Source organism: Neopelma chrysocephalum, unplaced genomic scaffold (genome assembly GCF_003984885.1).
Source record: "Neopelma chrysocephalum unplaced genomic scaffold, ASM398488v2 Primary Assembly neopelma1_65, whole genome shotgun sequence".
Classification (NCBI taxonomy): domain Eukaryota; kingdom Metazoa; phylum Chordata; class Aves; order Passeriformes; family Pipridae; genus Neopelma; species Neopelma chrysocephalum.
This window is the reverse complement of record NW_020897722.1, coordinates 319,069-343,677: the sequence shown is the minus strand read 5'-3', so window position 1 is coordinate 343,677 and position 24,609 is coordinate 319,069. Positions and strand designations below refer to the sequence as shown.

The 24,609-nt window shown below is 45.0% G+C and overlaps 1 protein-coding gene across 7 annotated transcripts in view; it reads left to right on the top strand.

Annotated features, from left to right (window-relative positions):
* CUNH16orf71 (chromosome unknown C16orf71 homolog) overlaps positions 1 to 24,609 on the top strand; it is a 92,669-nt gene that overhangs the window by 38,019 nt on the left and 30,041 nt on the right. For 6 of the 7 annotated variants that reach the window (XM_027683523.1, XM_027683527.1, XM_027683525.1 and 3 more), the window contains 7 exons: positions 7,932 to 8,048; positions 10,438 to 10,582; positions 12,674 to 12,953; positions 16,235 to 16,341; positions 19,301 to 19,455; positions 20,750 to 20,894; positions 23,700 to 23,828. In XM_027683523.1, the coding sequence (XP_027539324.1) occupies positions 7,932 to 8,048; positions 10,438 to 10,582; positions 12,674 to 12,953; positions 16,235 to 16,341; positions 19,301 to 19,455; positions 20,750 to 20,894; positions 23,700 to 23,828 (1,078 nt within the window). The remainder of the gene's footprint in view (positions 1 to 7,931; positions 8,049 to 10,437; positions 10,583 to 12,673; positions 12,954 to 16,234; positions 16,342 to 19,300; positions 19,456 to 20,749; positions 20,895 to 23,699; positions 23,829 to 24,609) is intronic. The other variant, XM_027683526.1, reaches the window with a different exon arrangement.

Here is a 24,609-nt window from a genome sequence, read left to right as displayed (position 1 = left end):
CAAATATCAAGTGTATGAAATATTACAAGAATTCATTGTAATGAATTAGGGGGGGAGTTTATTCCTTAAGGGCATCCAAGCTTTCTTTTAGGCCTTTACAAACTTTCCTTCCTTAATGTAGATATTTAGAGTGAGTTTTCAAAGCCAATTTAATATGGCCTGATTTCTGTATCTTTTGAGGGAATGTTCTACTTGTTTCTTTCCCATGACTTCACCACAATCGTGATCTTTTCCCAATATTTCTAAATCGACAAAACTCTTGAGACACAATTCCAGGGAATGGCAAAACCTGCAATTCTAGTTACACAGTGAAGTTTTTAGTTTTGAAAATAACGTGGCAGGGGAACCTTTCTGCAGTTTCAACCAGATTTGAGGATTACTGTGACTCTGTGAGAATCAGTGCAAAGCTTAGGGGCTTAGCAGTGCACTTAGCAATTTGCCTAAAGGTTTATCCCACTTTCTGTGGAGGAAAAGGAGGCTTAGTGTTGTTGATTTGCAGTTACTGTGGCTTTCAAGCAGAAGCAAGTGCCATAAAGCAGCCTGACAGACTCGTAAAAGATAAATCTGCAGTAGCTTTTAAGGCATAAACCAAGGCATCATTTAAAACAGTCAGGGCTTTTATGCAAATCCCTTATTAGGGGAATTATAAGTCATTAGGAGTTGAACAGTGAGATAGCAGACACTTTCTGGGGGTGGATCTTTGCCTTGATGCCACAGAAAACCTGAAGTCAATTTAAAAACCACATTCACTTCTCAAGTTCAAGTCCTCTGTGCCAACCAGGTTGCCAGGCCTGAGTCAGGCTGAGACCACTGCATGTTCTGGCTTTTTCATGGAATCATGGAATCACAGGATGGGCTGGGTTGGAAGAAACCTTACAGCTCATCCCATTCCACCCCCTGCCATGGGCAGGGACACCTTCCACTAGCCCAGGTTGCTCCAAGCCTCATCCAACCTGGGCTTAAACCCTTCCAGGGGCAGCCACATTTTTTATAGCTGTTTAAGCAGAAAAGTTGATTTTCAAAGCAGGGCTCAATGAGCCACACTCACAGCAGGCAGCAGCTACCACTGATGTGTGCCCTGAAGCTTTACAAAGTGGTACCAACTGAGAATGTTCCCAAGTGTCATTAAAATACAACCAAAAAGTGCTGCATAGAAAATTCAATATCATATTCTTTTAACTTCATTGGTTTGAAGGTTTGGTGCAAAGCCAGTGATCCATGCTTTGCTTTTTATATATTTATATTTGTTTTGAGGCAGTGTATACAAAATAAGCAGACCAAAGAACCTGCTCCCATGTGGAGAAGCATTCAGTAGGTACCTCCTTTTGCTCCAGGTAAATTAAAGACAGAAATCGTGCCAGGCTGATGTAACAATGCAGTCATTAAACCCCAGGTTAGGTTAGGAGTGACAACATCCCTGTGGAAGTTATTAATGCAAGGTCCCTTGTCAGCAAAAAGAGGATTCCTTCATATTAGCATAAAATAAAAGCACTTTCTGCTGTTAAGCCTTAGGATGCATCAACCTTAGGGATACAGGCAATATATGTGGTGTTGATGCTGCTTTTCCTCTGCCTGTTTGTTCCATACTGAAATTCTCTTCCTTTCCCTCAGTTGTTCCAGACAGTGGGATATTTGCTCACCATCTTTTGGTCTCCTTCCAGAGCATCTCCTTGAACTCCCAGCCTGTGCAGGTCCCTGCCAGGACAGAGCAGTCAGGGCATGGCAGTGCTGTATGGATCTGTGAGGTTTTTAGGGATGGAAGTTCCCCTTTTTCCTCAAGTGATGAGATTTTTTACTTTTAGTTCCATAAAATCCATTTTGTTGCAGCTCCAGGTGATCAGTTCCCTACATGCTGCTCCTTTAGTAGATTCCCTGCTCTGACATGAGGGTTATGTGTTCTCTTTTAAGACAATAGTAATGATTAAGGGCAGGTCTACACAAAGTTCCCTCCTTGCTTTTCACTTAAGCAAAGCTCCCTTTTTTTTATTTAATTTTTTTTCTGGCTAAGCATAGCTAAGAATTCCAGGACTGGGTCCAGGGAGCTGATACTGTCACTCAGTCCTGCCAAAACCATCAACCAGCACAGACTGACCAAACAGGAGGGTTGATGGATGGGAGGAGGCTGGCAGAAAGTAGAGCAGTTCTTTCCTGTGGTATTTCAGACTTTTGGGTTTCCCCTGCTAGAGTTGACATTAACTCTGTTACCAGAGGAGCCTCACAAACACAAGCTTTGAAAGTTGCAAGTTTTATTTCAAATACTGAAAGAACCATGTAGTCAAGAAGAGCCCTACATCGCTGATGAAATCCAAATCCCCGTGGATGCCATGGAAAAGTGGAGCCTGGATGCAACACTTGTTGCACTTAAAGGACCTGATTTAGAGATGTGGTTGCCTGAGCTCTGTGTGCAGCCTCTGAAGAGGGAGTGGGAGGCAATTCCAGAAGATCCTTCAGGTCTGTGAATCTGTGTTTCAGCGTGAGCTCAGTGAGAACACTCTGTGTGTGTGACATTATTTCATTGGCAGGCAGCACAGCCTTGATCCCTTCAGCATCTTCCACTGTCCTTTACTATAACTTCATTTGACTTCTTTGCTAAGGGAGTCATGCTCAGGGAACTGTTACTTACTACTGCATCAGCTTTTCACCCAACTCTCTTCAGCCTGTGGCTGTGGGGACATGGCCTTTCACACATCCCAAACTGTAATAACTGGGACATGCTGTGGTTCAGTGTCTGGGGGGGGCAATTATGCTGGTTTGATTTGGGGTTATTGCCCCCTGTGTTCTCTGTTTGTCCTTTCCTGCTGTGAGGAGCAGCTCTGAACAGCACCTAAGCTGGGCCAAGCCATGTTTTGTTTTCCAGCTCGAGCTTCCTGGAGTGCAGCACAGTTTGCCCAGCTCTGAGACCTGATCCACAGGTTGCTGTGAGCTCTGTTTTACTGCATGGATCAGGGCTGTGCTCTCCTCCTCCAAGGCTTGAAAGAGTTGATTGCTGTGCAGCTGAACTGGGCATTAGGGAGGGATAAAGCATCCAGAACAGCTCTTCCACATCTGCTTCCCAACCCAGACCTGCAGCATGACAGAAATCCAGCAGCTTTGCTGTTTGAAATCCAGGCTACAGGTGGAAAGCACGAGTTTCAAAAGGATGGGTTTATCCTGCCCTTTGCTTTCCAAATCTTGCTCATGTCTTGACTTTATCTGAGTTGGTGCAGAGGGTCTGATCTTGCATGTCTGGCGCCCTGAGTTTGCTGTGCAGCCTGATAAAGTTGTATCAACAGCTTTGGTAAGAGCACATCATCTGACTGATGATTCCACGTGGATATGACTTATTTGAGGGTGAAACATTTGTCCTGGGACCTCACCTCTGTGCATTTTTAGAAAATCATCTGTAGCTGCAGCACAGAATAGCTGCATGGCTGTGCCCTCAGGAGGCAGAAGGGAGAAGGTGACATCCTGGCCCCAGCTGAGTCCTGCTGGAGCCTGTCATTGATTTTCCTGGAGCCAGGAGTTCAGGCAGTCATTGGTATTTGTAAGTAAAATACCCCTAACCTTTAGAAGCAGGAAGGACTACAGTGATGTCTACCAGAGCTGGCACAAAGATGAAGGCATAGCTTGGGGAGGAATAAACCGTTATAGTTTTTCATTCTTCCTAAAATTTGATAGCTCACATTTAAATTGTGCCCATTGCTCATTATTCCAGAAAAGAGCAGCTTTAAAGAGCAGCTTTAAAGAGCTAATGTGCTTTGCCATTAGTGCTGTGCATGATGGGCACAAAGGCTGGGAGTTACTGTCTCACTCTCTCTTCTGTGTTTAGAGATATCCCTTTCCCTGTCCAGAAGGGGAACAATGGGAAGTGAGATCCATTGCAAACTGCCTGAAATACAGTCGTGTCTTCCTTGACTAGCTGCCTTTATCCCAGCCTTTTTGCTGCCTGGGATCTTCCTATGGTGCCTCCATATTTCCTATAGGATCTTTTCTTTCCTATAGCATCCTTTCACTTATTAGTCAAATTAAAAAAAATTATTAATATTAATTAAAAATATCCTCTTCGGTGAGTTCATTTAAATAAGAACCTACAAGGCAAGAATTGTCTCCTGCAAATTGCAAGCTGAAGAAAGCTTCCAGAAAGAGGAAAAAACATGGGAATTTCCCATACATTATTCAGATGAATGGCTGGTTCAGAATATGGAGAAGAATTATGTCAAGGAGATCCTGTGCTAAATTCTGTAAATACTAAATTCCTTAGCCATCTGAAGAGAGTGTGCACAGGGGGAGGGAAGATGTGCAGGGAACATTGTGTTAATCTGGATTCCCCTAGGAATATTATGTTAATTTATTGGGATTGATGGCAGTGGGGAGAGGAGAGAGTTTGAGGGCGATGCTGCCTAAATCAGGGACGTGATTTGGTGAATCACATCAGACACGAGCTGTGCTGGAGTGAGAGAAGCTGCCTTTGTTGCCCCAATGTGCTCAGTGGGGCTGGAAGGGAGAAGTTTTGGAATTTCCAGTGGCTCTGGAGGTTCTGGGAGATGCAGCATCTTCCTTGGAGGGGTTTGGTGTTGCCTCGCAGTGATAACGGCTGAGCACATCCTTGCCTTGGGAAGGACCTTGCGTGTGAGGAGAGGAGATTGTGGAGTATGTGGGGATTCTTTCTGCAGTTTCTGTTTTCCTGCTGTGGCTGGGAAGCAGCCTGGAAGACTCATTGCAACTTTAAAGAGCCTCTTAGATCATCTGACAGCAAAAGCTATTTCTTTGTTGTCAGAGATGGGAACAGAAGCACTGGAAGCACAAAGAAGAGATCATGGGTTTGGTCATATTTCTGGATGACAGTTAAATATTTATGGGTTTGCTGCACGCAGCTCCAGCCTTCTCTGAAATGTGCTTATTCTTGTTTCTGCTCAGGATTTTACAACACATTTTTGTTCTGCTGGGAATTTCTTTCCCATAACTATCTGGCTTCATCTGGGTGATATTGTCTGAAACAAAGCAGCAGCTCAGGGTTTCTTCTAAATGCTTTTTGAAAAACTGGTGAATGTTCAATGTTAGTTATGGTCCAAACTGGTCTTTTTCAGTGTTGTAAGGTAGCAGATATTGGAATTTGGCACTCAAATCAAAAAAGAACAAAGATAATTGACAAAAAGGAATAATAAAAATAAGATGTTATGGACGTGCCTTCCCTTCCTGCTCTTCCTGATTGTGGCAGTTTGGATGGAGAGGATTTCAGTGCTGTAAGAAGCCCTGCAGACACAGCATGGCAATGGTCATGGTTCTGTGAGGCTGGGGTTTGAAACCTGTCACAGCATAAGTCAGAGTATCCCTGGGGCTGTGCAGCTGCCATTGGCTGATGTAGGGAACCTTCCTCCCTGGGAAATGCCTTTCCCAGAAGATGTGAGGTTGTTACAGTGCCGAGTCTGCAGAGCCTCACAGGAGAGGGATTTTCAGGTAGTTATCCTCCTCTTTTCTTGTGGGGGAATCTCCTCTCCTCCCACCAGGAGACAGGTCAGTGCTCAGAGGTGATGGACCCGCTGGCCTGGGAGAGGCTTCCTCAGATGCTGTGTTGGCACAAAGTTTTACAGCTGGTGTGATGTTGTTGGAGGTGTGAGAGGAATGAGCCCTGAGGTGAAACCAACACGATTCTCACACCTACACTCTTGTGGAACATTAAAAGTAGCACTAAAGTATCATAAATAGTGTTGAATTTGCCAGTTATTTCAGTGATTGTAAGGTCCTGCAACTGCCTGTGGAAGGTTGCTCTGTGTTACGTGTTAAACAGGGCTCATCTCAGTATTATAATGACTGACTTGATGCAATTCTCTCCTACATGCCCAGGGAAAGTGACTTTCTCCCTGGTTTTCCTGCTCATGGATAGGAAGGCTATGCCAGGAGTTCACCACTGGGGCATTTTAGCCAGACTGGACAAAGCAGGGCCCTCCTACCACGGCCATCTGTCTGTTCCTAACTCATGAGGAGAAGGACTTTGTAGGAGAACTAAGACTTTTCAAACTTCATTTTCTGTTGCTTTGTGAACTCACATTCAGGTTGGTTGTTAGAAAACAGAATCTGACTGATCTCAGTAACAATTTCCCACGGGTGTGAATTCCCAGGTGTGGGCAGATCCCTGCTCTGGCAGGGAGGGAGGTTGGCCTGGGATCACCCTCATCCACAGTTTACACCGTGGTCCTTCCTGAAGGGCAGATTTTACCTTGGATTTCCCCATGTGTCCTAACTGGGGCTGGATGATCACTTTGAAGGTTTCTATGGAAATAGGGGCTGGTGTTGGTTTGACCACATTTGTCTCTTCTCTTCCTTCTTCTTGAAAGTTCAGAGATGTGAGGTTTGTTCAAGGAATAACTTAAATAAATAGAAGACTGGGGTCTTGCTGCATTCCTCTTTTGTACATTGGGAATACTGTACCAGTGTTGCATGTGGGAGCTGACATCTTGCATTGGAAACAGAGGTGATCTTCTGTCTCCTTGAATGCCCTTTCCCTCCGATGATCTTTTCCACAGCAACCAAGTGTAATTGCACCAGTGGAAGCAGGAGAGTGATGAATTGCAGGACAGAATGGACAAAGCCACTGAGAGATGCCAAAGCTCTGGGTTTGGTGTAGTTGATTTGATTGAAAAGCATGAAAAGTGAAATCCCCGGTTCTGCTTTTAGGCAAATATCTCATGAAGTGCAGGAAATAGAGGAAAGAGAAAACATAAAAGGTTACTGAAGTGGAAAGGCAGTTGTCAGAGGGGTTTTAATATTCAAATTAATTTGATTTTCTGGTTGTTATTTTTATAGCATTTGTGTGAAGTGCCTGTCGTAGGCCAAGCAGCACACACAGAATCTCTCAGGTGATTACACAATTAATCAGCATTATATGTACCTCAGAATGCACAATGGATGCTTCTCCATACACTGATAGCCCATTTTCTCTCCATAATAAAAGTCCTGATGAGACCATGTTGAAAACTAATTTCTTTTTCTGCTTTTTGAAAAGGTCAGTCCACATGAGATGAGGACAAATTAACGACTGCTGTAAATCAGAGTAGACTCTTTAAAAGTGAAGCCTCACCTGAGCCTGTGTCTCAAAAGTGACAATTTTTTTTCATTCTTGGAATGAGTCCTGCCCACTCTGAACTCTGCCTAAATGCATCTGTGTTTCTGGAATCTTCAATATCAATTCTTCCCAAGCCAGAACTTGACAAACATGACTTTCAAAAGTTCTTTGTCCCTGGACTGTGGCCTTGCTTACTGAGCATCCAGTCACAGCACATTCTCATGAGTGACACATCCTTACACTTGCACTTGTACAAGTTGCTTGCTTGGCTGCCCAGAAAATGTATGAGAAACAAAATAAGGTGCTGAGCTGGGAAATGCTGCACTGTGACCTAAATGGCAGCTTTTTGCCTATCCCTGAGTATGTGACACAATAAGTCTCACAGATTCGTGTCACTTGTGGTGACATGAGCGCAGGAGAAATGTCCTATTTTGGTTACAGGCATGTAAAAGTTCATGAAATTTCTTCCCTACCCTTCCATTTGATTAGTTAATTAGAGCATTGCTTTCACAAAGCCCTTTTCTGCTGAGTGCTCAGCACAGTTGTGGAGAATCGAGTGCTCTGCTCAGATCCGTCTGCTATGGGTGCAACTCCTGCTGATATCTGTGGGTGTTCTGTGTGCTGGGGAGTCTCTGGATTGGACACTGGGAATGCTCAGGCTCTTGGGAAGCAGTTGCAGATTCATATTCTTGGGATATCACTTAACTGGAGCAAGAGGAATGGTTGTAAGAAAGCAAATGATATATTACCAACATTGGACTAATGAATTTAACCCACCCATGTGCATCCTTGGGTGGTCTCTAGCCATAAAATACTCTGTTTTTCCACGCCCTTTATTTTGAGAGACCAAGGTAACATGCAAGTGAGAGATGTCCTTTGTGTGTTTCAGGCAGCAGAGAAGGTGTTTGTGGTGCCAAATGGATTTTACTGGCAGACAGTTGAAAGTGGTGACAAATACTTCCCTGACAGCAGTGCCATGGAGGCCTGCAGAGATACAGACACTGAGGTAAAGAACAGCAAGAACACCACTCCTTCCTGACTTGTGGGATGATGTGGAACACTGAGAGACAATTAGGTGACCTGGAATATTTCAGTCTTGAGGTTTGGTATAAATACTGATCTTGAAGTATTTTTCACTCAGACCTAAATGTACCAGCCGAGTGTTTCATGTCATCAGTATTGATGTGCTGATTGCTCTGAGCCACAGGAGATTAAACTTTGAAATCTGTGGGTTGAAGAAATTGCTACCAACCAGGTGCAAATCAGTAACAGCAGACAAAATTTTGATAACCTGAAACCACTTGACTGTAAGCCAGCATACAGCACAGCTTTGATTAAACTCGGGCTCAGAAAAATTCAAGGAAATTTCTGAAGGTTCTGGTACTACCTGACTTACAGTAACTCTGGGTGTTGTATGAACAAGTAGGAAGTAATTCTACTTATTTTACTCCAGGAGAAGAGAAGGTTAATGTGGCTTAAATTAGCTCATGTTTCCATCTGTTTAGGAGTGTCCATCAAAATGTACGGGACCTACTCCTGTGTAAAGTAATTTGTAATGAGAAGAGCAGAGCAGGTCCAGCAGCAGTAACCACAGCCAGCCAAGAGTCATGGAAACACACAATGGTTTGGGTTGGAAGGCACCTTAAAGGTGCCTCCTTCCTGTTAAGGGTGGGATGTCACAAGCTCATCCCATTCCACCCCCTGCCATGGGCAGGGACACCTTCCACTAGCCCAGGTTGCTCCAAGCCCTGTCCAACCTGGCCTTGGACACTTCCAGGGATGGGGCAGCCACAGCTTCTCTGGGCAACCTGTGCCAGGGCCTCATCACCCTCCCAGGGAAGAATTTCTTCCCAATATCCCATCTAACCCTTCCCTCGGGCAGTGGGAAGCCATTCCCCCTTGTCCTGTCCCTCCAGGCCCTTGTCCAAAGTCCCTTTCCAGCTCTCCTGGAGCCCCTTTAGGCCCTGGAAGGGGCTCTCGGGTCTCCCTGGAGCCTTCTCTTCTCCAGGCTTAACACTCCCAGCTCTCCCAACCTGGCTCCAGAGCAGAGGGGCTCCAGACCTTGGAACAACTCCCTGGCTTCCTCTGGACTTGCTCCAGCAGGTCAAAATCTTTCTTGTCTTGGTGGCCTCAGAGCTGGACACAGTATCCAGGTGGAAATCCACAGTGACAAGGCCAAGCCAGGAAATCCATGGGTTTGGACAATGGCCAGAATTGGTGACATCCAAGACTGGGCCAGGCCCACCTCAACAAAGCTCTGACAGAGAGGAAAGCCAAGTGCCAGGCCCCCAAAAAGAGGGGAGATGGGCACTCCTGAGGTTTCCTGATGCTGGATGGCTGTGTTATCACAGCTGGCCCCAAGCCCAGGAAGCTCCAGGGACTCTGAGCAGATACAGAAAATACTCCCTTCCTGGCTGCTGTGAGTTCTGGGTTGATATCTGGAAAGCTTGAGCTAAACAAACATAAAGAAATAGAGCTTTTATTCCTAATTAGCCCACTTTTATATGATTTGAGTAAATTTATATCTTCATTTAGCGTGCTGGTATGAGCCTCACAATGTCTTTATGGGGGAGTAGCATTTCATTTCCGGTGTCCAGTACTGATGAATTCATTTGGCATTTGCTGCAGCTGTAAACCTTGATCTGGGCAAATCCTTGTGCTGCTCTGCATCCAGGAGAACTGTGCCAGATTTGGGGCCAGTGCAATCAGCTTGTCTGATCTACAGAGAAACAGTTTGTTATCCACAGCACCACACCATTCCCTGTTTTAAAGCACTTGCTTTTTAAAACAATTCGTTTCTCTGATGGGAAAGTAATAATAATTTGCTTCCCTTTTGGTATAGACGTTCAGAATGTGTTGGTGTGTGTCTTCCTACATGCCAGAATGGGCTCAGTTGGATTACTCTGGTAGAGGAGACTTCAAAATGTAAATTTGGGAGAGTACTAGTCATGTGTTTGCCTTTTGATCTTTTTTTTAATGTTGATTATGTCACTTTTATAGGTATAAAGAAACAACCAGTTAGTCTATTATTATTTAATCATCTAGAAAGATGGGCAAATGGTAGTACACAGAGGTAAACAGCAGAGGTGATGTGCTTTGGTCTCTGCCCCAGAGACCTTGCATTTTTTTACTAGTAGGTTTACATGACAAAAGGCACAATTATATCAACAGAAATAGATTAAATTATAATTATTATTGATAGTTGTGATTCAGTCCAAAGCTAAGAGCCTTCTTGTGAACTGCACATAAACATAAACCAAACCCAAGGCTCTTTGTAGCTCCTGGAGTGTAGATCCATCCTGGGAACCAAAGGTGAGCAGAAGGGATGCAACTGTGAGGTTGCTGAAGGCTTGGAAGCATTTGCCTCATTTTTCCAACGTGCTCCTTCTGTTCAGGTTGCCATGGTGTTGCTGTTTGAGAGGCTCCTCCAAAGTCCCCTGGCTGCCCATCACCTGCTGCAGCTGCTGCTCAGCTCTGGCCTGGATGTCTGTGGCCTCCGCCTGCTCTACCCCCAGCAGGATGTGCTGCTCTCCAGCTCAGGTGAGCTCTGCTTTTCCTTCACATCATGTGATGATGCTGAAGGGAAGACAAAGATCTGTAAATCCAAGGTGAAGGGTGATGTGGTGCTGTTGGCACGGGCAGAGGGTGTCAGATTTGCTTTATCAGTCCCTATATCTTTCCCAAAAGAAATTATACAATATCTTGGGCTGTTTCTTTCCTTCTGTTCCCAGTGTTGAATATCCATGAGTTGAATTTTTAACCCTTGATACATTTTTGTGTCTCAGACTTTAGTTGTTCCTTTGCAGCAAGCTCTCCCAAACTACAGTGCTCTAAGCTCCAGGGTTAGAATCATGTGAGTTAAACATAATAATTTAGTTCCCCACTATGTTGCTGAAGGTTTTAGCTGCAGAAAATCCAGCCTTCCTCTTCCACAATTCCCCCATCTCATTGCCTGTAGGACTTCACAAGCATGGGCAAAGTACTGATCTAGCTGTCCTGTAAGTGCATTGGCTGATAAAACATCAACAAAATGTCATATTGTTTAATAGAATCCCATAATAGAATCCCATCTGAGGTGGGAGACCAACAAGATAAGGTAAATAAAAATGATCTGGGTCTCTGAACTCAAATCACAGAGTCTTTAACATTAGACACCAATGTGTCAAATATTGGCATGTACTGCTCAAGTCTTTATTTTTTCCCATTTGAGAAACAGAGATGGTGAAACCTGTCTTAAAGCATTATGGAATATTATTAGTTGCTAATGCAACATAATTCCAGAGCGACAGGTGTTGCATTAGCTGCAAAGTTTAGAGATTACCTCTGTAATATAGCCTGGCTTGTGCTTTCTTTTAAACCAGGCGGTTCTCCTGGAAGGTTTGTGTGTGACACCATCTCATACACACAATCTGTTTCCCATGGGAAAGATATAGGCAGGCTGAGAGTGAGGGAAATGGGTTTGCTTTTCCTCTGGCAGAAGGTGAGTGAAGACCAGCTTCGTCAGAGAAAATTCTCCAATCTCCCTGCTCCCTTTTTGCATTTGGAAGCAAGAGGAGCAGACTGCCTTAGGCATGGGATTGCAGTTCTCTCAGGGCTGTGCAGGTAACACATTCCTAGTGATAGCTGGAGAAATGAAGGAGGACTCCAGAAATGAATAAGGAAACCATAAAATCACCAGTCATTAGGAGCTGACAGGCAGCAGATCTGCTTCAATGCTCTGTGCCAGGCACTATTACTTAAGAACATTTTGTATGAAGAGACAATTCATTTGAGCTGAGAAACACTGGGCAAGTTTGTAAATTAGACTTTTACCCATTTGAAAACTTGAAAATTATTATTTTAAGTATTTACAGCCAGTTACTTCATTGTCTACCTGCTCCAGAGACTTATGTTCTGGCTTCTGATTCTTATGCAAGAAATTATGTCTTTGAATATGCTTTTAAACCTAAGGGAAGCCTTGCTGCTTTTTCTAACAGCTGCAGTAAGAACTGCAGAGAAGCCAAATTTGGTTTTTCTGGGTTTTTTTGTTTTTCCTAGACCCAGCTATGCTGGGAGACATGGGAAAAGGTTGGCCAGAGACATGGGGAAGAGTTGATACAGCTGATCTTACAGCATTGTACAAAATCTGTATTTGATGCAGAAGGAAATAATGTAGAAAAGAAGTCTTCAAATTTCTAGTTTGTGATCCCCTTCAAAAACATCCCTTTCCACAGGACCCTCTTCTTATCCTGTCTCTACTTCATTCCCCAACCTTGTGGTCATGAACAACAGACTGCACAGGAACCTAAAGTGCTGAATTTGGGTTGGAAAAGACCTTAAACACTGTCTAGTTCCAACCCCCTGCCATGGACAGGAACACTTCCAGTGTATCACCTGCTCTGTAATCACTAACCCTGTGCTCACACCTTTCCACAGCAAATATGAGGCAACCAACTCCTCTGTCTTTAACAGAGCACCTTGAATAATCTCAGATTTAGTATTAGGTAAAAATGTGCCAGCATATGACCCACAGGGCAGGTAACCAGGTGGTTCCTCTTTTGAGGTCTGGCTATGACAGAGCACTTGAGTGGGATGAATGACCTTGGGGCTGGTTGTTCCATGTTTTACTCACACATATGTTTGTTTCCACAGAAAAGCTGCCTTCTTCCTACACCTCAGAGTTTGGCAATGTGCCACCAGTGCTGGCCCTGTGTGTGAGAGGGCCTAAAGCACGTGGCACCTTGCAGGACATCGTGGGGCCATCTGACCCATGTCTGGCCAGAGTGACAGACTGTGGTTCCATCAATGCCATCTACGGCAAGAGCCAAGAGGAGCCTCTCATGTACCTGCCCTGCCTGGACAGCCAAGTGCACAGGGAGCTGTGCCTCTGGTTTGGAGGAAGGGCTACTGGGATCCTGCATCTGCCTTCCAGGTGATGGTCTGGATGGTCTGGGAGTGTTGTTCCCACAGGCAGTGTGTTCTTTACATGTTAGCCTTCTGCTAAAGGTCTGGGGAACAGGAGTGCAGGGTGGAAGGAATCCATCTACTCTTGTGTTTCCAAACCAGTTATACAGTTTGCAAAAGTCCTCCTCTTTTCTGCACCAGATCACAGAATCAAAGAATATGCTAAGTTGGAAGGGACCCATCAGGATCATTGAGTCCAACCCCTGGCCCTGCCCAGGACACCCCGACAATCCCACCCTGTCCCCAAGAGCGTTGTCCAAACCCTCCTGGAGTTCTGGCAGCCTTGGTGCCGTGCCCACTGCCCTGGGGAGCCTGGTCAGTGTCCAACCACCCTCTGGGGGAAGAACCTCTTTCTGAGAGCCATCCTAAACCTCTCCTGACACGACTTCAGGCTGTTCCCACAGGTCCTAGGTGTGTCAGGTGTGGGACACTTTCCATCCCCTGTTCCCTGGTAGCAAGGCCGGTAATTCATGCACTTGCAGCAAGATTTGGAGACTTGGTGCTGAAGAAGGAGTGGCCCTTTCCTAGGAAACCTGCTCTAGCTTTGCGCTATGTCCCTCCATATCAACTGATAAGGGGCTTCAGAGGGAAAAGGTTCTTTGGAGGATGATGACAGATGTGTGTGAAAATGAAGGGTGTCTATAAACCTTTAGCTGTCAGCACAAGAAATGCACGAGGAAGTGAAGGCATGACTATAGGCTGGGCACAAGTGAAGTTCAGGAGTCTGGAATGTCGTGCTTGGATGGGTCTGGGAATGGCTTTTAAGCATCCATTATTCCATCATGCAGCCCTGATCATCCCTGTGCTGCTGTGCAGTGCTGCAGCTGCAGCTCCCAAAGGCTCGCTTTGGCTCTCCTGGACAAAAATGGCTTTACTGCATGGTTTTTAATCTGAACGTTTTTAACACTGACAAAATACCTGCTGTTGGCCTCACCCAGCAGAGCAGAGGGGTGTGAGGGAAAGAGGAGGACGGGAGAAAAGCTTGAGCAGCTCTGTGAAGTGACACTCAGCAGACCTTGCACACCGTCTGCAGCTGGACTCCCTTGCACTCCTTATCAACACTCTCTTTCCCAAATCTCTCTGCAGCTTTTCCTTGATGGAGATGAGTACTTTCTATGGCACAAAACAATCTCTTCTCTTCCTGACAATCTTGCAGCTTCCTGGACAGAGGCTCAGACCTGAGGGCCCAGGGAGCACATTTAATCCTGTGTGTGAACACAGGGCTCTGCTGTGCTCAGAGGGCCCTTTCCTGCTTGTTAGGGCAGCGGAGGTGGGAAAGAGTCTGGGACACAAGTCCTGTGAGGAGCAGCTGGGGAGTTCAGCCTGGAGAAAAAGAGGCTCAGGGGGGACCTTCTCACTCTCTGCAACTCCCTGATGGAAAGGGGAAGCCGGGGGGGGGGTGTTGGGCTCTGCTCCCAGGGAACAAGGGACAGGACAAGAGGAAATGGCCTCAAATTGTGCCAGGGGAGGTTCAGGTTACATATTCAGGAAAATTTCTTCACTGAAAGGGTGGTGAAACCCTGGTACAGCTGTGGTGGAGTCACTGCCCCGAAAGTGTTCAAAAAGAGAGTAAATGTGGCCCTTCATAATGCAGATTAGTGGGCATGGTGGTGTTCATTCAAAGTTTGGACTTGATGATCTTGGAGATCTCTTCCAACCTTAATGATTCTGTGATTCCATAGTATCAAACTGCAGCTCTCCTCTCCCTGGTGTCACATCTGTGTCACAGGCCTGTGTAAGGACATGGGATGCAGCCTCTGCACTGGGGTTTTTGGCTTGTGGGCATCTCCTTTTAGCATTGCTGAACCAATGATGCTGTGGTGAAAGTGCTGCAGAAAGCTCAGGCAAGGCCCTGCACCTACAGGTTCTGGACAGGTTTTTAGGATCCTGGCTGCTCCTGGGGGCAGTGTGGCACAGTGGCTGTGGCAGCAGGCTGGGGGGGAGATCAGCTGCAGTGCTGGCAGTGCTTTCTGCAGAGTGGCAAAGCTCAGCCATGTGGAACTAACCTGGTGCTGGGGAGGAATTGTGTGTCAGAGTTCAGCTCTGCTTGGCCATCAACAGCCACTCTCATAATTTTTATTTTTAAGATGGGGGAAAAAATCAATGTGGCAAAATTTTAACATTTACTTTGATTTATTGCTTGACATATGTACTATATATAGTAATAATATATACTATTATTTTATACTTTTATATAAATTTATTGATAATAATTCATATTACGGCTTTGCATATACATTTATGTGTAAACATAAAGATATAATTTCTATTTATGAATTTATAATTTACATTTAAAGATTATGTATCTTATAAATTTACTATAAATATATAAACATACATTATTATATGAATTTATTATTATACCAATTATATATATATGCGATATATTATTATTTAGTTTATTTATTATTTGGGGTTTATTTTTATTTTTTGTTTGTTTGTTTATTTTCCTCTTACAAAGATGATGAGTTCTGCTACTCTGGTATAACTTAGTCTGGAGCAGCACTACATTCTAAATAATACACTTGTCTTTCTCCTAACGCTGGTAATTTGGTCCACTGGGAGACAGGAAGACAAACTGCAACTCAGGTGGCCCTTTGCAGATTATCCTTGCAGATGCCTTGGGCCCCTGGGAGTGAGCGAGCAGGATGTGTTCCAGAGAGCAAGATGCATTCCAGCCAGCTCGGAGGGGCTGAGGCAGGTTTGCCTGAGCAGCCTGTGCTCACAGTCCCAGCCAAACTGTTCCCAGACAGTCCCTGGCTTCCAAACCACACCTTCTGTTCACCCTGCCCTGATCTGGGCCTTCTGGATATGCAGGAAAGTTGCAGAGGTTTCCCTGGCACATCTCTGCCAGGCTCGATCGTGCTTGTTGCCCAACATGAACCTTCCAAACTGGTTAAACTCAGGCTAAAGAACCCGATGTGAACAGCAACTCTGATGTGTCTGTGGGTGGGAATAGCTCTGGTAGTGCAGCCTAACATATTTCTTGATTCCCAGATTTCTTTGCCAAGCTGGCTACTTTGCATTAGCTACTTTTAATTGAACACAGAGAGCCTCAGGGGGAGTAATATAAAAATGTTCTGTCAGAGAGACCTCAATGCAGCTCGTGTCAGGGACAAGGGATTGAAATGGCTTTTTCAGTAAAGCAGTTTTACCAGAGAAGCTTCTGTGGCCCTGGATTTGCTGCAGAAAGTAGCTTTGAGTCAGAATCTGGTGTAACAGCTTTAAATATTTATCATTTTTCTGTAGCTCTCAGGGTCCTTCATCAGCTGGGACAGAAGCAGATGAAGAAAAGATTGATCTCCAGAGCAGGATGCTGCCTCGACATCCAGCCATGCTTGTCTCAACTACCAAAGGTCAGCATTAGATTCATCTGGAGTTTTCATGGTTCTTCTTCACTGACAATGTCACTTTGCCCCAGCCCACCTGTCTCAGGAAATTCTGCTTCCCTGGATTGCTCAGGGCTGTGACCTGACCAGTTCTAGAGCCAGGAATGAATTTCTAGTGGAACATTTTTCCTATGATGAAGTGGCAGAGAAGTGTTACACATCAACCTCCTCGTGGAGGCAGCTGCTGGAGTCCTCCAGGCTGCTTAGATGTCACTGAAGGAGGGAAAAAAAGAAACAAAAAAACAGTGCACAGGAAATCTCTGCACAGAGGGGCCTGTTCATCAGAGACATAGCAAAGGCCTAATAGAATCCTTAAATTGCTTGTTTATCTGATCAGAGATCATCTGCCTCTCCTGGTGAAGAGCTGAATATAATCATCAGGGGAATTAGATGGTTAAGGCTTCATTCAGGGCAGGATTGACCACGCAGTCAGAAAGGGGAGCACTGCATTAAGCTGATTCCACTCAAATACCCCTTTTCCCTTTGTAGGAGTTTTCTTGTTTTCTGAACTGGTACCTAACTAGCAGCAGGCTGTGTCCAAGGGACACCTGCCAAGGCCTTACCTGGCTAAGAAGGATCCCGTTGGTGTTGGGGTACCTGCTGTAAAGGCCAATGTGCTGACAGACTTCTGTAGTGGGGCCTGGCACAGCAGATCTGGGGTGCAAGGGGATTTTTGAACAATGTTTAGAGCACTAGTGGCTGGTTTCTGCTCCCACAGTTGATAGTTTCACAGGAATGGAACCTGAGGGGAGCAGAAGGTCAGCAGCTGTCAGGGAGAAGGTGGCAGAAGGGAAGCAGGATTGAAGTGACAGAGAAAGAAAGCATGGGAAATTACACTGCCAAAGGGAAAAAATCCATGAGAAAAGGATGAGAGCGTAAGCAAAAAGATGAAAGGAACACAAAGTGACAGAGGGTGATGGGAGGAAAATGGAGAAGGGAGAAAGCAAAAAAACAAATCTCAGTTTTGAAATATCTTTGGTACAACAGCGCATGTTAACTCAGGTACTTTGGCAGCCACCCATTGGCTCTGTTATTTGGGATTGGGATTGATGGCAGCTGGTGGCTACTGATGGAATGAGTCACATTTTCTGCCTCCCCTTCCTTTTATGGCCATTAATGATTCACAGTTGCTGTGGGCTGCTGAGTTACACCACACCACGTTCCATGTATATTTGGGCTCAGGAAGTCACTGTTGAGCTTCATTCCTAAGATAGCTGGATCATGGCTCTCGGAAGGGAAGCTGCAAATCTGATCTGGGAGCAGACACTCTGTGGGGTTTTAAGGAAAGGAAACATTCACTAAGTCCTTCCCTCAGGGTTCCAGCAGCTTCTCTTGGAGACAGCAATATTTACCCATGCAGAGCAGATGTACTGCATCTCCCACCAGGTAGATCTGCCCCTTCTCAATAATCCAAGTTTTAGTCACCCTAGCAGGTATTTTTGTTGATTTGGGTTTTTTATATGCAAGAAATATTTTTTAGGACTGTTGTCAACTAGAAAGGAACCAAAATTTTACCACCCACATCCCTGTATTTTGACAGTTCCCATATAATGAATGTCTGGCATAAAGTCAGTGGTAAAGCCAAATAGAAGTTTTAGGCAAAGAAACACCCTGTCTGTCCCATCCTTAGTGCTAAACACAAGGTTTCTCTTGTTTGGGTGCTGTTGCTTTGAACTACCAGTCTGAGCCTTGGTCAGATTCTTGGGAGGATGGTTATTCATACCACAAAGTATAAAAAAAAAAGAAATAGTAGCTGTCCTACCCCCCAAAACAAGTGTAATTAGGACACAGAGACTGAAATCCTCCAATCTCACATCACCTGATTAGAGCTAAGAGAAATTAATGGGGCAGTGTAGAGGAAACCCATGTAGAAGTGGCACTGAGGCTTTGTCCTCAGAGGTCAATATTGGCAGGTTATGAGATCTGAATGTACACTGTGAGGGATAAAAAGCTGTGTTAGAGCTAGGAAGGTGTGATAATGAAGGTGATGGTAAAAACAGCCAAAATAAGATTAGAACGAAGCAAAGACCTTGGATAGATTAGAAACTTCAGGGAAAAGTCTTGATCTTGTCTTGTAGTGCCTAAGATGGGGCTTAGACTGCTTGGGAGGTCTTGTAGTCTCTTGTTCCTGGTCTCGCTCATAGCATGTGTTGGCAGTGAGCTTGGGATGCAATTCACAAAACAGGAGTCTCAAACCCAAGGTTCTAACCCAATGGAACCTTTTCTACTGGGGTGAGGGGCACAAGGAGAGCTCAAGCAGCCAGACCCAGGGGATGAGGATCAGGTAGGACAGAGCAGGCTGGTACCACTGTCATGATGACCAAGGAACCTCTGAGGCCCCAGATGGTTCCAAACCAAAGAGTGAGGTGAAATCATGATCACAGCCTGGTCCAAAGCTTCAGGATGAAGGTTAGAGACAGGAGTAAGGGAGGGACAAGAGGAAGCAGAAGGTGGTGCTGAGCAGGATTGCAGAAGCAGCTACAGGCTGGGACTACCAGTAACAGCAGAGAGGAATGGCTGGGGCTGCTTCAAGCACTTTGTAGCAGAGAAATTGTTTAAGAACAAGCTGTCCTTGTTGACTTTGGTTACTCATCGTGTGGCCAGGCTTATCAGGCCCCCAGTCCCCAGAGGGGTGACACACTGCCTGCACGTGAGCTGAGCCACAGACCTCCCAGACCTGATGAGACAGGCTATCTGGAGTGTATGACTCATAAAGAAATTACTGATGGTGCCATAAGCTTTTCCATCCTAGGGTGGCCCTGGCTTGCAGTCATGAGCTGGATATAGCAAATAAACTGTAAAACACAGTGTCACCATTTGGGATGTGCTTCAAGCTGGAACCACCCACTGTGAGAGCTGCCTTGCACTGGTACCACAGCTTCTGTGACAATAACACGCTGCTTTCCTTACCCTCTCTTTGATGTAGGGGACATCATTCTGATGGTGTCGCCTGTGGTGTCTCCTCGTGCCTATGGAAGGGTGATGTCTGTCTCCGCTCGTCGGGGGTTTGTCCTGCAGGGCCTCAGGCAGCTGCAGCTCTCACCTGAGCAAGGCCTTGTGCTGAGCATGACAACAAGGCAGGTACTGGACAGAACACAGCGAGTTGTATACCCTGTTACCCCTTGGTCTGGAACTAATTATGCCAATGCTCCTCTAGTAAGTGTTCCAAGGACTCCCATTCCCTCTTTTCCAGCTATCCAGCACTCGTGTTCTCCCTGTTCCTGGGAGCAGCACTCGGGTTGCTTTCAGTGCTGGCTTTTCTCTAGTAGGAAAATCCCACCAGGCCTTGGCCTCTCACTAGGAACAGGAGTGTAAATTCATCATGGGGCCTCCTCCTACTAAAACAAATATGAATTTTACCATTGATCTCAGAAAAGCAAGTAGCCCCATGAACCAAAATAACACTCTCTGATCTGCAAAGGTGTGTTCAGGAGAACAGTCTTCACTAACAGACTGATATTTGGTGCTGTACTTCACAGTCCATCGGGGCCTTTCAGCAGGAAGTCCCCTAGTTCAATGCACTCCAAACGCGTTGCAAAAAGAGCTTTCCTGTTATCAAAACTAACTTTTTTTTTCTTTGAACCTCTTTCTAACATGATGATAGATTTGAGTTAAAACGCAGTTGGCATTTTGACAAGTCAGCCTAAGGAAACAATAGTAATCATAAATGCAAGATTGCAGTCAAACTTAACGTGTGCAAGAAGTCCAGTGCTGCACTTCGTACATTATAAATCACACAGAAATCTTATGGCACCTTCTCTCACAAAGGAGCAGATCCCTGACTTCAAATTATCATGCTGAGCATTGTTTGCTATGTCAGTCAGGAAATACATCATTTTGCAAATTAAACTGTACAAATCCCCTCTTTTCTGCTTAAGCCTAAGGAATAATAATGTCCCTGGCCATGATATTTTTTAGGATGAATATAACCTATCCATGGAATACTACAGGCCAAATAACCAGATGTTTGGAGCACGATCCTGAGTGGCCATTAAGAAGTTAACAGCAGCAGCTATGGCTCCAATGTGCTGTTTGGAGCTAAAATTTCTGAAAATCATCCCTTCATTTGGGACTCAAGATCATTTTTGTATGAGTGACTTAAAGTGGTACCACATTTCAGCTCCGTTACCACTGTTGTGGTTTTGGCCCAGCCCAGTTCCAGGGCAGAATGTTTTTATGTAAAGCCTCTTCCCTGAGGTTTAAATTAAGTTTCTCTGCCTCATGAATAGGTGATGCATGAACACCTAGATATTGAAAATTCCTGTGCCTCAGTGTTGAGCTGTATCTTGTTATGCCATCACAATTTATCTATTTGCTGGAGTGCCATAGTAATTACATCTGGATTTAGCAGTCTGACTTGCCCTCATTATTTCAGATTGCTGTATTTTGCCCTGGAAAGAGCTCAAGCTCACCTGATAGTCCTGCAAGGGGAGAACTCCCAGCTGAACCACGGAGGCACTGCCTCGTTTTGTTGCTGAGGAAGGAGAATGCAAGTCATCACATTCCTGCCCTGGTGAAAGGTAATGCTTTCCCTGCTCAACAACCTGGGGGAAGGAGGTTTGCAGTTCACTGTGTGTGAGCTAAACATTAGCAGTCTGACCACAGCTGTTACAGTACAGGGAATAGTTATGGAGAATATCAAGGCCTGCTAGTTTTCTGTACGTTTCCCCAGACCAAGGTGTGAATCAGTCACAACTACCCATTCAACAGAGCAGGCTGATCTTTGCCAGGTGTTTGATTTTAGCACTGGAGTCCTCTTGAACTTAGAATCACTGAGTAGTTCCTTTTGGAAAGGACCTCAGAAGGTCTCATCCAACTTCCTGCTCAGTACAGCATCAGCAGTGAATTCCAATCTGGACGCTCAGGGGGTTTTCCTGTCAGGTCTTGAAAATCTGCAAGGCTCCCCTGCTTTTCTGGGGCTTTGTTCAAATGCTGGACCATCCTTATGGGAACTGTTTCTTCTTTATGTCAGGTTGAGCCTCCCCTGCTTGAATTTGTGAGCCTTGTCTCTGTACACCTCCATACTGGGCCTGACTTTGTCATCTCACACACATGGCACATGATGTGGGATTCTTGGGATTGTCCTGTGCAGTGCCAGGAGTTGGACTTCCAGGAGTTGGACTTCAGCGATTCTTGTGGGTCCCTTCCAGCTCAGGACTTCCTATGATTATATGACCTCAATAACCTGCTCTCAGATATTCTTATTGCATACAGAGGTAGGACAGCCAAAATGCAGATGTGCCACTGAGCCTGAGGGCAGCATCTCATCCTACCAATACCAGCTCCAAGTCCTACGTACTTGTGACTTCCAAGGACCTGAAAAGTTACTCATTTTGTATTTAGGGACTGCCAAAAACAGTCAAGTTGCTGCCCCAAATCTTCTTACTTGAATGAAACTGTGCTGAGGCTCTGGTTCAGGAAAAACATGATTTGGTTTTCTTAAGGATGAGTTGACATTGGTCTCAAGTGGGGAAGATCAGTGTGATCAGGAGGGAACAGAAATCCTGCCCTGCCTGGCTCTTCCCAAGAAGGGGGTCCCTGTGACTGACCCCTCCATTAACACCACCACAAATAGCCCATGAGGAGGACATTCATCCACAGCCCAGTCACTTCCTTTAATCTGTCCATTTTAGAGGTTGGGGAAAAAAATGGCAATTGAAAAAGTCCTGGGCTTTTTCTCCTGAGACTATCACAGACTGCTCTGAAAACATGTGCAGACACAGAGGATTAATCATGGCAGAATAATTAGAGCCCTATGTCACCTGCTGCCTCTACACCCAAAGGAAGTGGCTTATTAAAAAGTACAGTTTCTGCTCCTTTTCTCAGTGCCACAGAGGATGTTTACAGTGTTGATGTTTTGCACAGGGAAATTTCCACTGGAAATATATAGGTGGGACTGGAACAAAGCATAGTCTGGAAAGGTAAAATGTTTTCCCTCATTGTAGGGAACTCAGGTTTTTTTCCTTTGTTTCTAGACAGATTTTGCAAATGCCTCTTTCCATGTGTTCTGTGCTCTTTGCATCAGTCCTGTGCTTCAGAACTGACCCAGAGAGTTACCTTAGTCCATGTTCCAGAGCCCTGGAGAGGGGAAGCTAACATTCTTGCCACACAAGCTTTGGTTTGGCCTCTGGGAAGTGAAGAACAGCACTGGGATTTGAGTAGGATAAATACCTCACTAAGAAGTTTTGCACTTATAATCACTACCCCTGAAAAGCAGTTACCCCTTTACATCTGGAACACTGTTTAATTTTCAGAGCAAGGAAAACAATTACTCCTGAAATAGAGCAGATAAATAGGTGGTTTTGGGTAAGGATCTCTGTCTTGAGGATCAAACACTATATATTTATGTCCAAACTTTACTTTTGCCATGCCCTGAGTTTGAACAAACAGCAGGTAATGCTGTGACAGTGATGGCATGTTTTTGGTTCCTCATGCCTGCTGAATTTTGATTGTCAGTGGCACATCTGACACCTGAGCTTTGCCATCAGCCTCCAGCACCAATAATCCATTTCTCATGTTCCACTAGAGTGAATTTTTGACGGCCTTGTACGGTAGAAAGCAATCAAATGTGTACAAAGTAATTTTAAAAATAACAAGCCTTTAAAACTGTGGTCTGAAATATTATTACAGAAGGCTGAACTAATTGTTGTGGAAGTGTAGCATATGCCAGTCCCTTAATGCACTGCCTGTGTGCAGCCCAGCTCTTTGGAGCAGCAATGAAGCTGAGAGATTACTGGGTTTAAGCACTTAGTGTCTGTGAAAGTGGTGTGGAATCAGATATTTTCCAGGCTGGGAGTTACATGAGCAGAACATGGTGTCTCTGTTCAGGTCTGAAAGCTCCGTGTTCCCGTGGTGCCGTGTGGGATGCAGGACATTGGCCTCATGCCTTGGGTGTCAGACACCTTGAGGGCTTCCACGTGAGCTCTGGGCTCACATTTGTGACTCTTGCTAGTGGATACCAACTTATTTAAGATATTTATTCTAATTCAGCTGTGTGGCAGCATCTGTGCATTTGTTGCACATTCACAGCAGGAGTTAGAAGGTGACAGAAACAACTGGGGTGCTGCTCCCAAAGCAGAGGTGTCTCCAGAGAAAGCTGTGGCCCAGCCTCAATTTTCAACAACTACTTGCCCCACTGAAGTGATTAATATGATTTGGGGGAGAGGAGATGGTTCAGGTGCATTTCATGTCTTGGGTAAGCTCAGCGTGACCCACATTAATGTCTCTGTGATGGAACTGTGTTCACATGAATCAAACATTTGATAGCAGAGGGTTTTCATGTCAGAGCTCTGTATCCCTCATGTTTGCTGCTGTTCCCTGCACAGGGCTGATGGATGAGCTGGCACAGCCAGGCCTTGGCAGTGGGCAGAGCAGCCCCCCTGTGAGTGCTGGCCTGGATGCCTCCGTCTGCTTCCACGTGGCTCCGTACGCCGAGACCTCGCTGCAGGCCCTGGGTAGGTCAGAGCTGTGGGAAATGCATTGGCCTGGCTTTTATTGGATCACAGACACAGAGAATGATTTGGGTTGGAAGAGACCTTGGAGACCACCCCGTTCCACCTCCTGCCATGGGCAGGGGCACCTTCTGCTAGACCAGGTTGCTCCTTGGACACTTCCAGGGATGGGGCAGCCCCATAAGGTGTTACAACCTTATTAAAGCATTTTCCTGCATGAAACCCTTAGGAATATGCTTTTTTTATATAATAGCTCATTTACTGTTCTGCTGTCCATCAATCATGGTAATGCTCATTTGGCTGCATTCTTCTGCTAGGTAATGAATGGAAGAATCAATAGAAAAGCAAAATGAAAATACTTTTAAAGTTAATTAAAAAGACATGCAAAAAGAAATTATTTAAATGTGACATGATAATATCCAGTTAAGCCTTAATTAATATATTTAGTTAAAAGATTAATATTCAGTCTATTGATATTTATTGCCATAGTTTCAAGAGAAGTCAAAATATTGAAATGAGATAAATCAGTGGTTGTGTGTAAAACTGGAATATGCTGAAGTGATAAATGATGGCAGCTCTACTTTTTCTGTAGGTGCAGAAAAGGCACTTTTCAATTTCATTTCACTCAGATATTCTTAATTTCAGTTTATACAGTCGAATTCACTTTAGTAACTCATTCATTCAAAGCTGGGAAATTGATAGGATTTGAAACAGCAAGGAAATGGGTTTTCTGCTTTAAAGCTGTGACTCACATGGGTGGGAGAGTCTTAAACCTACTAGTTCT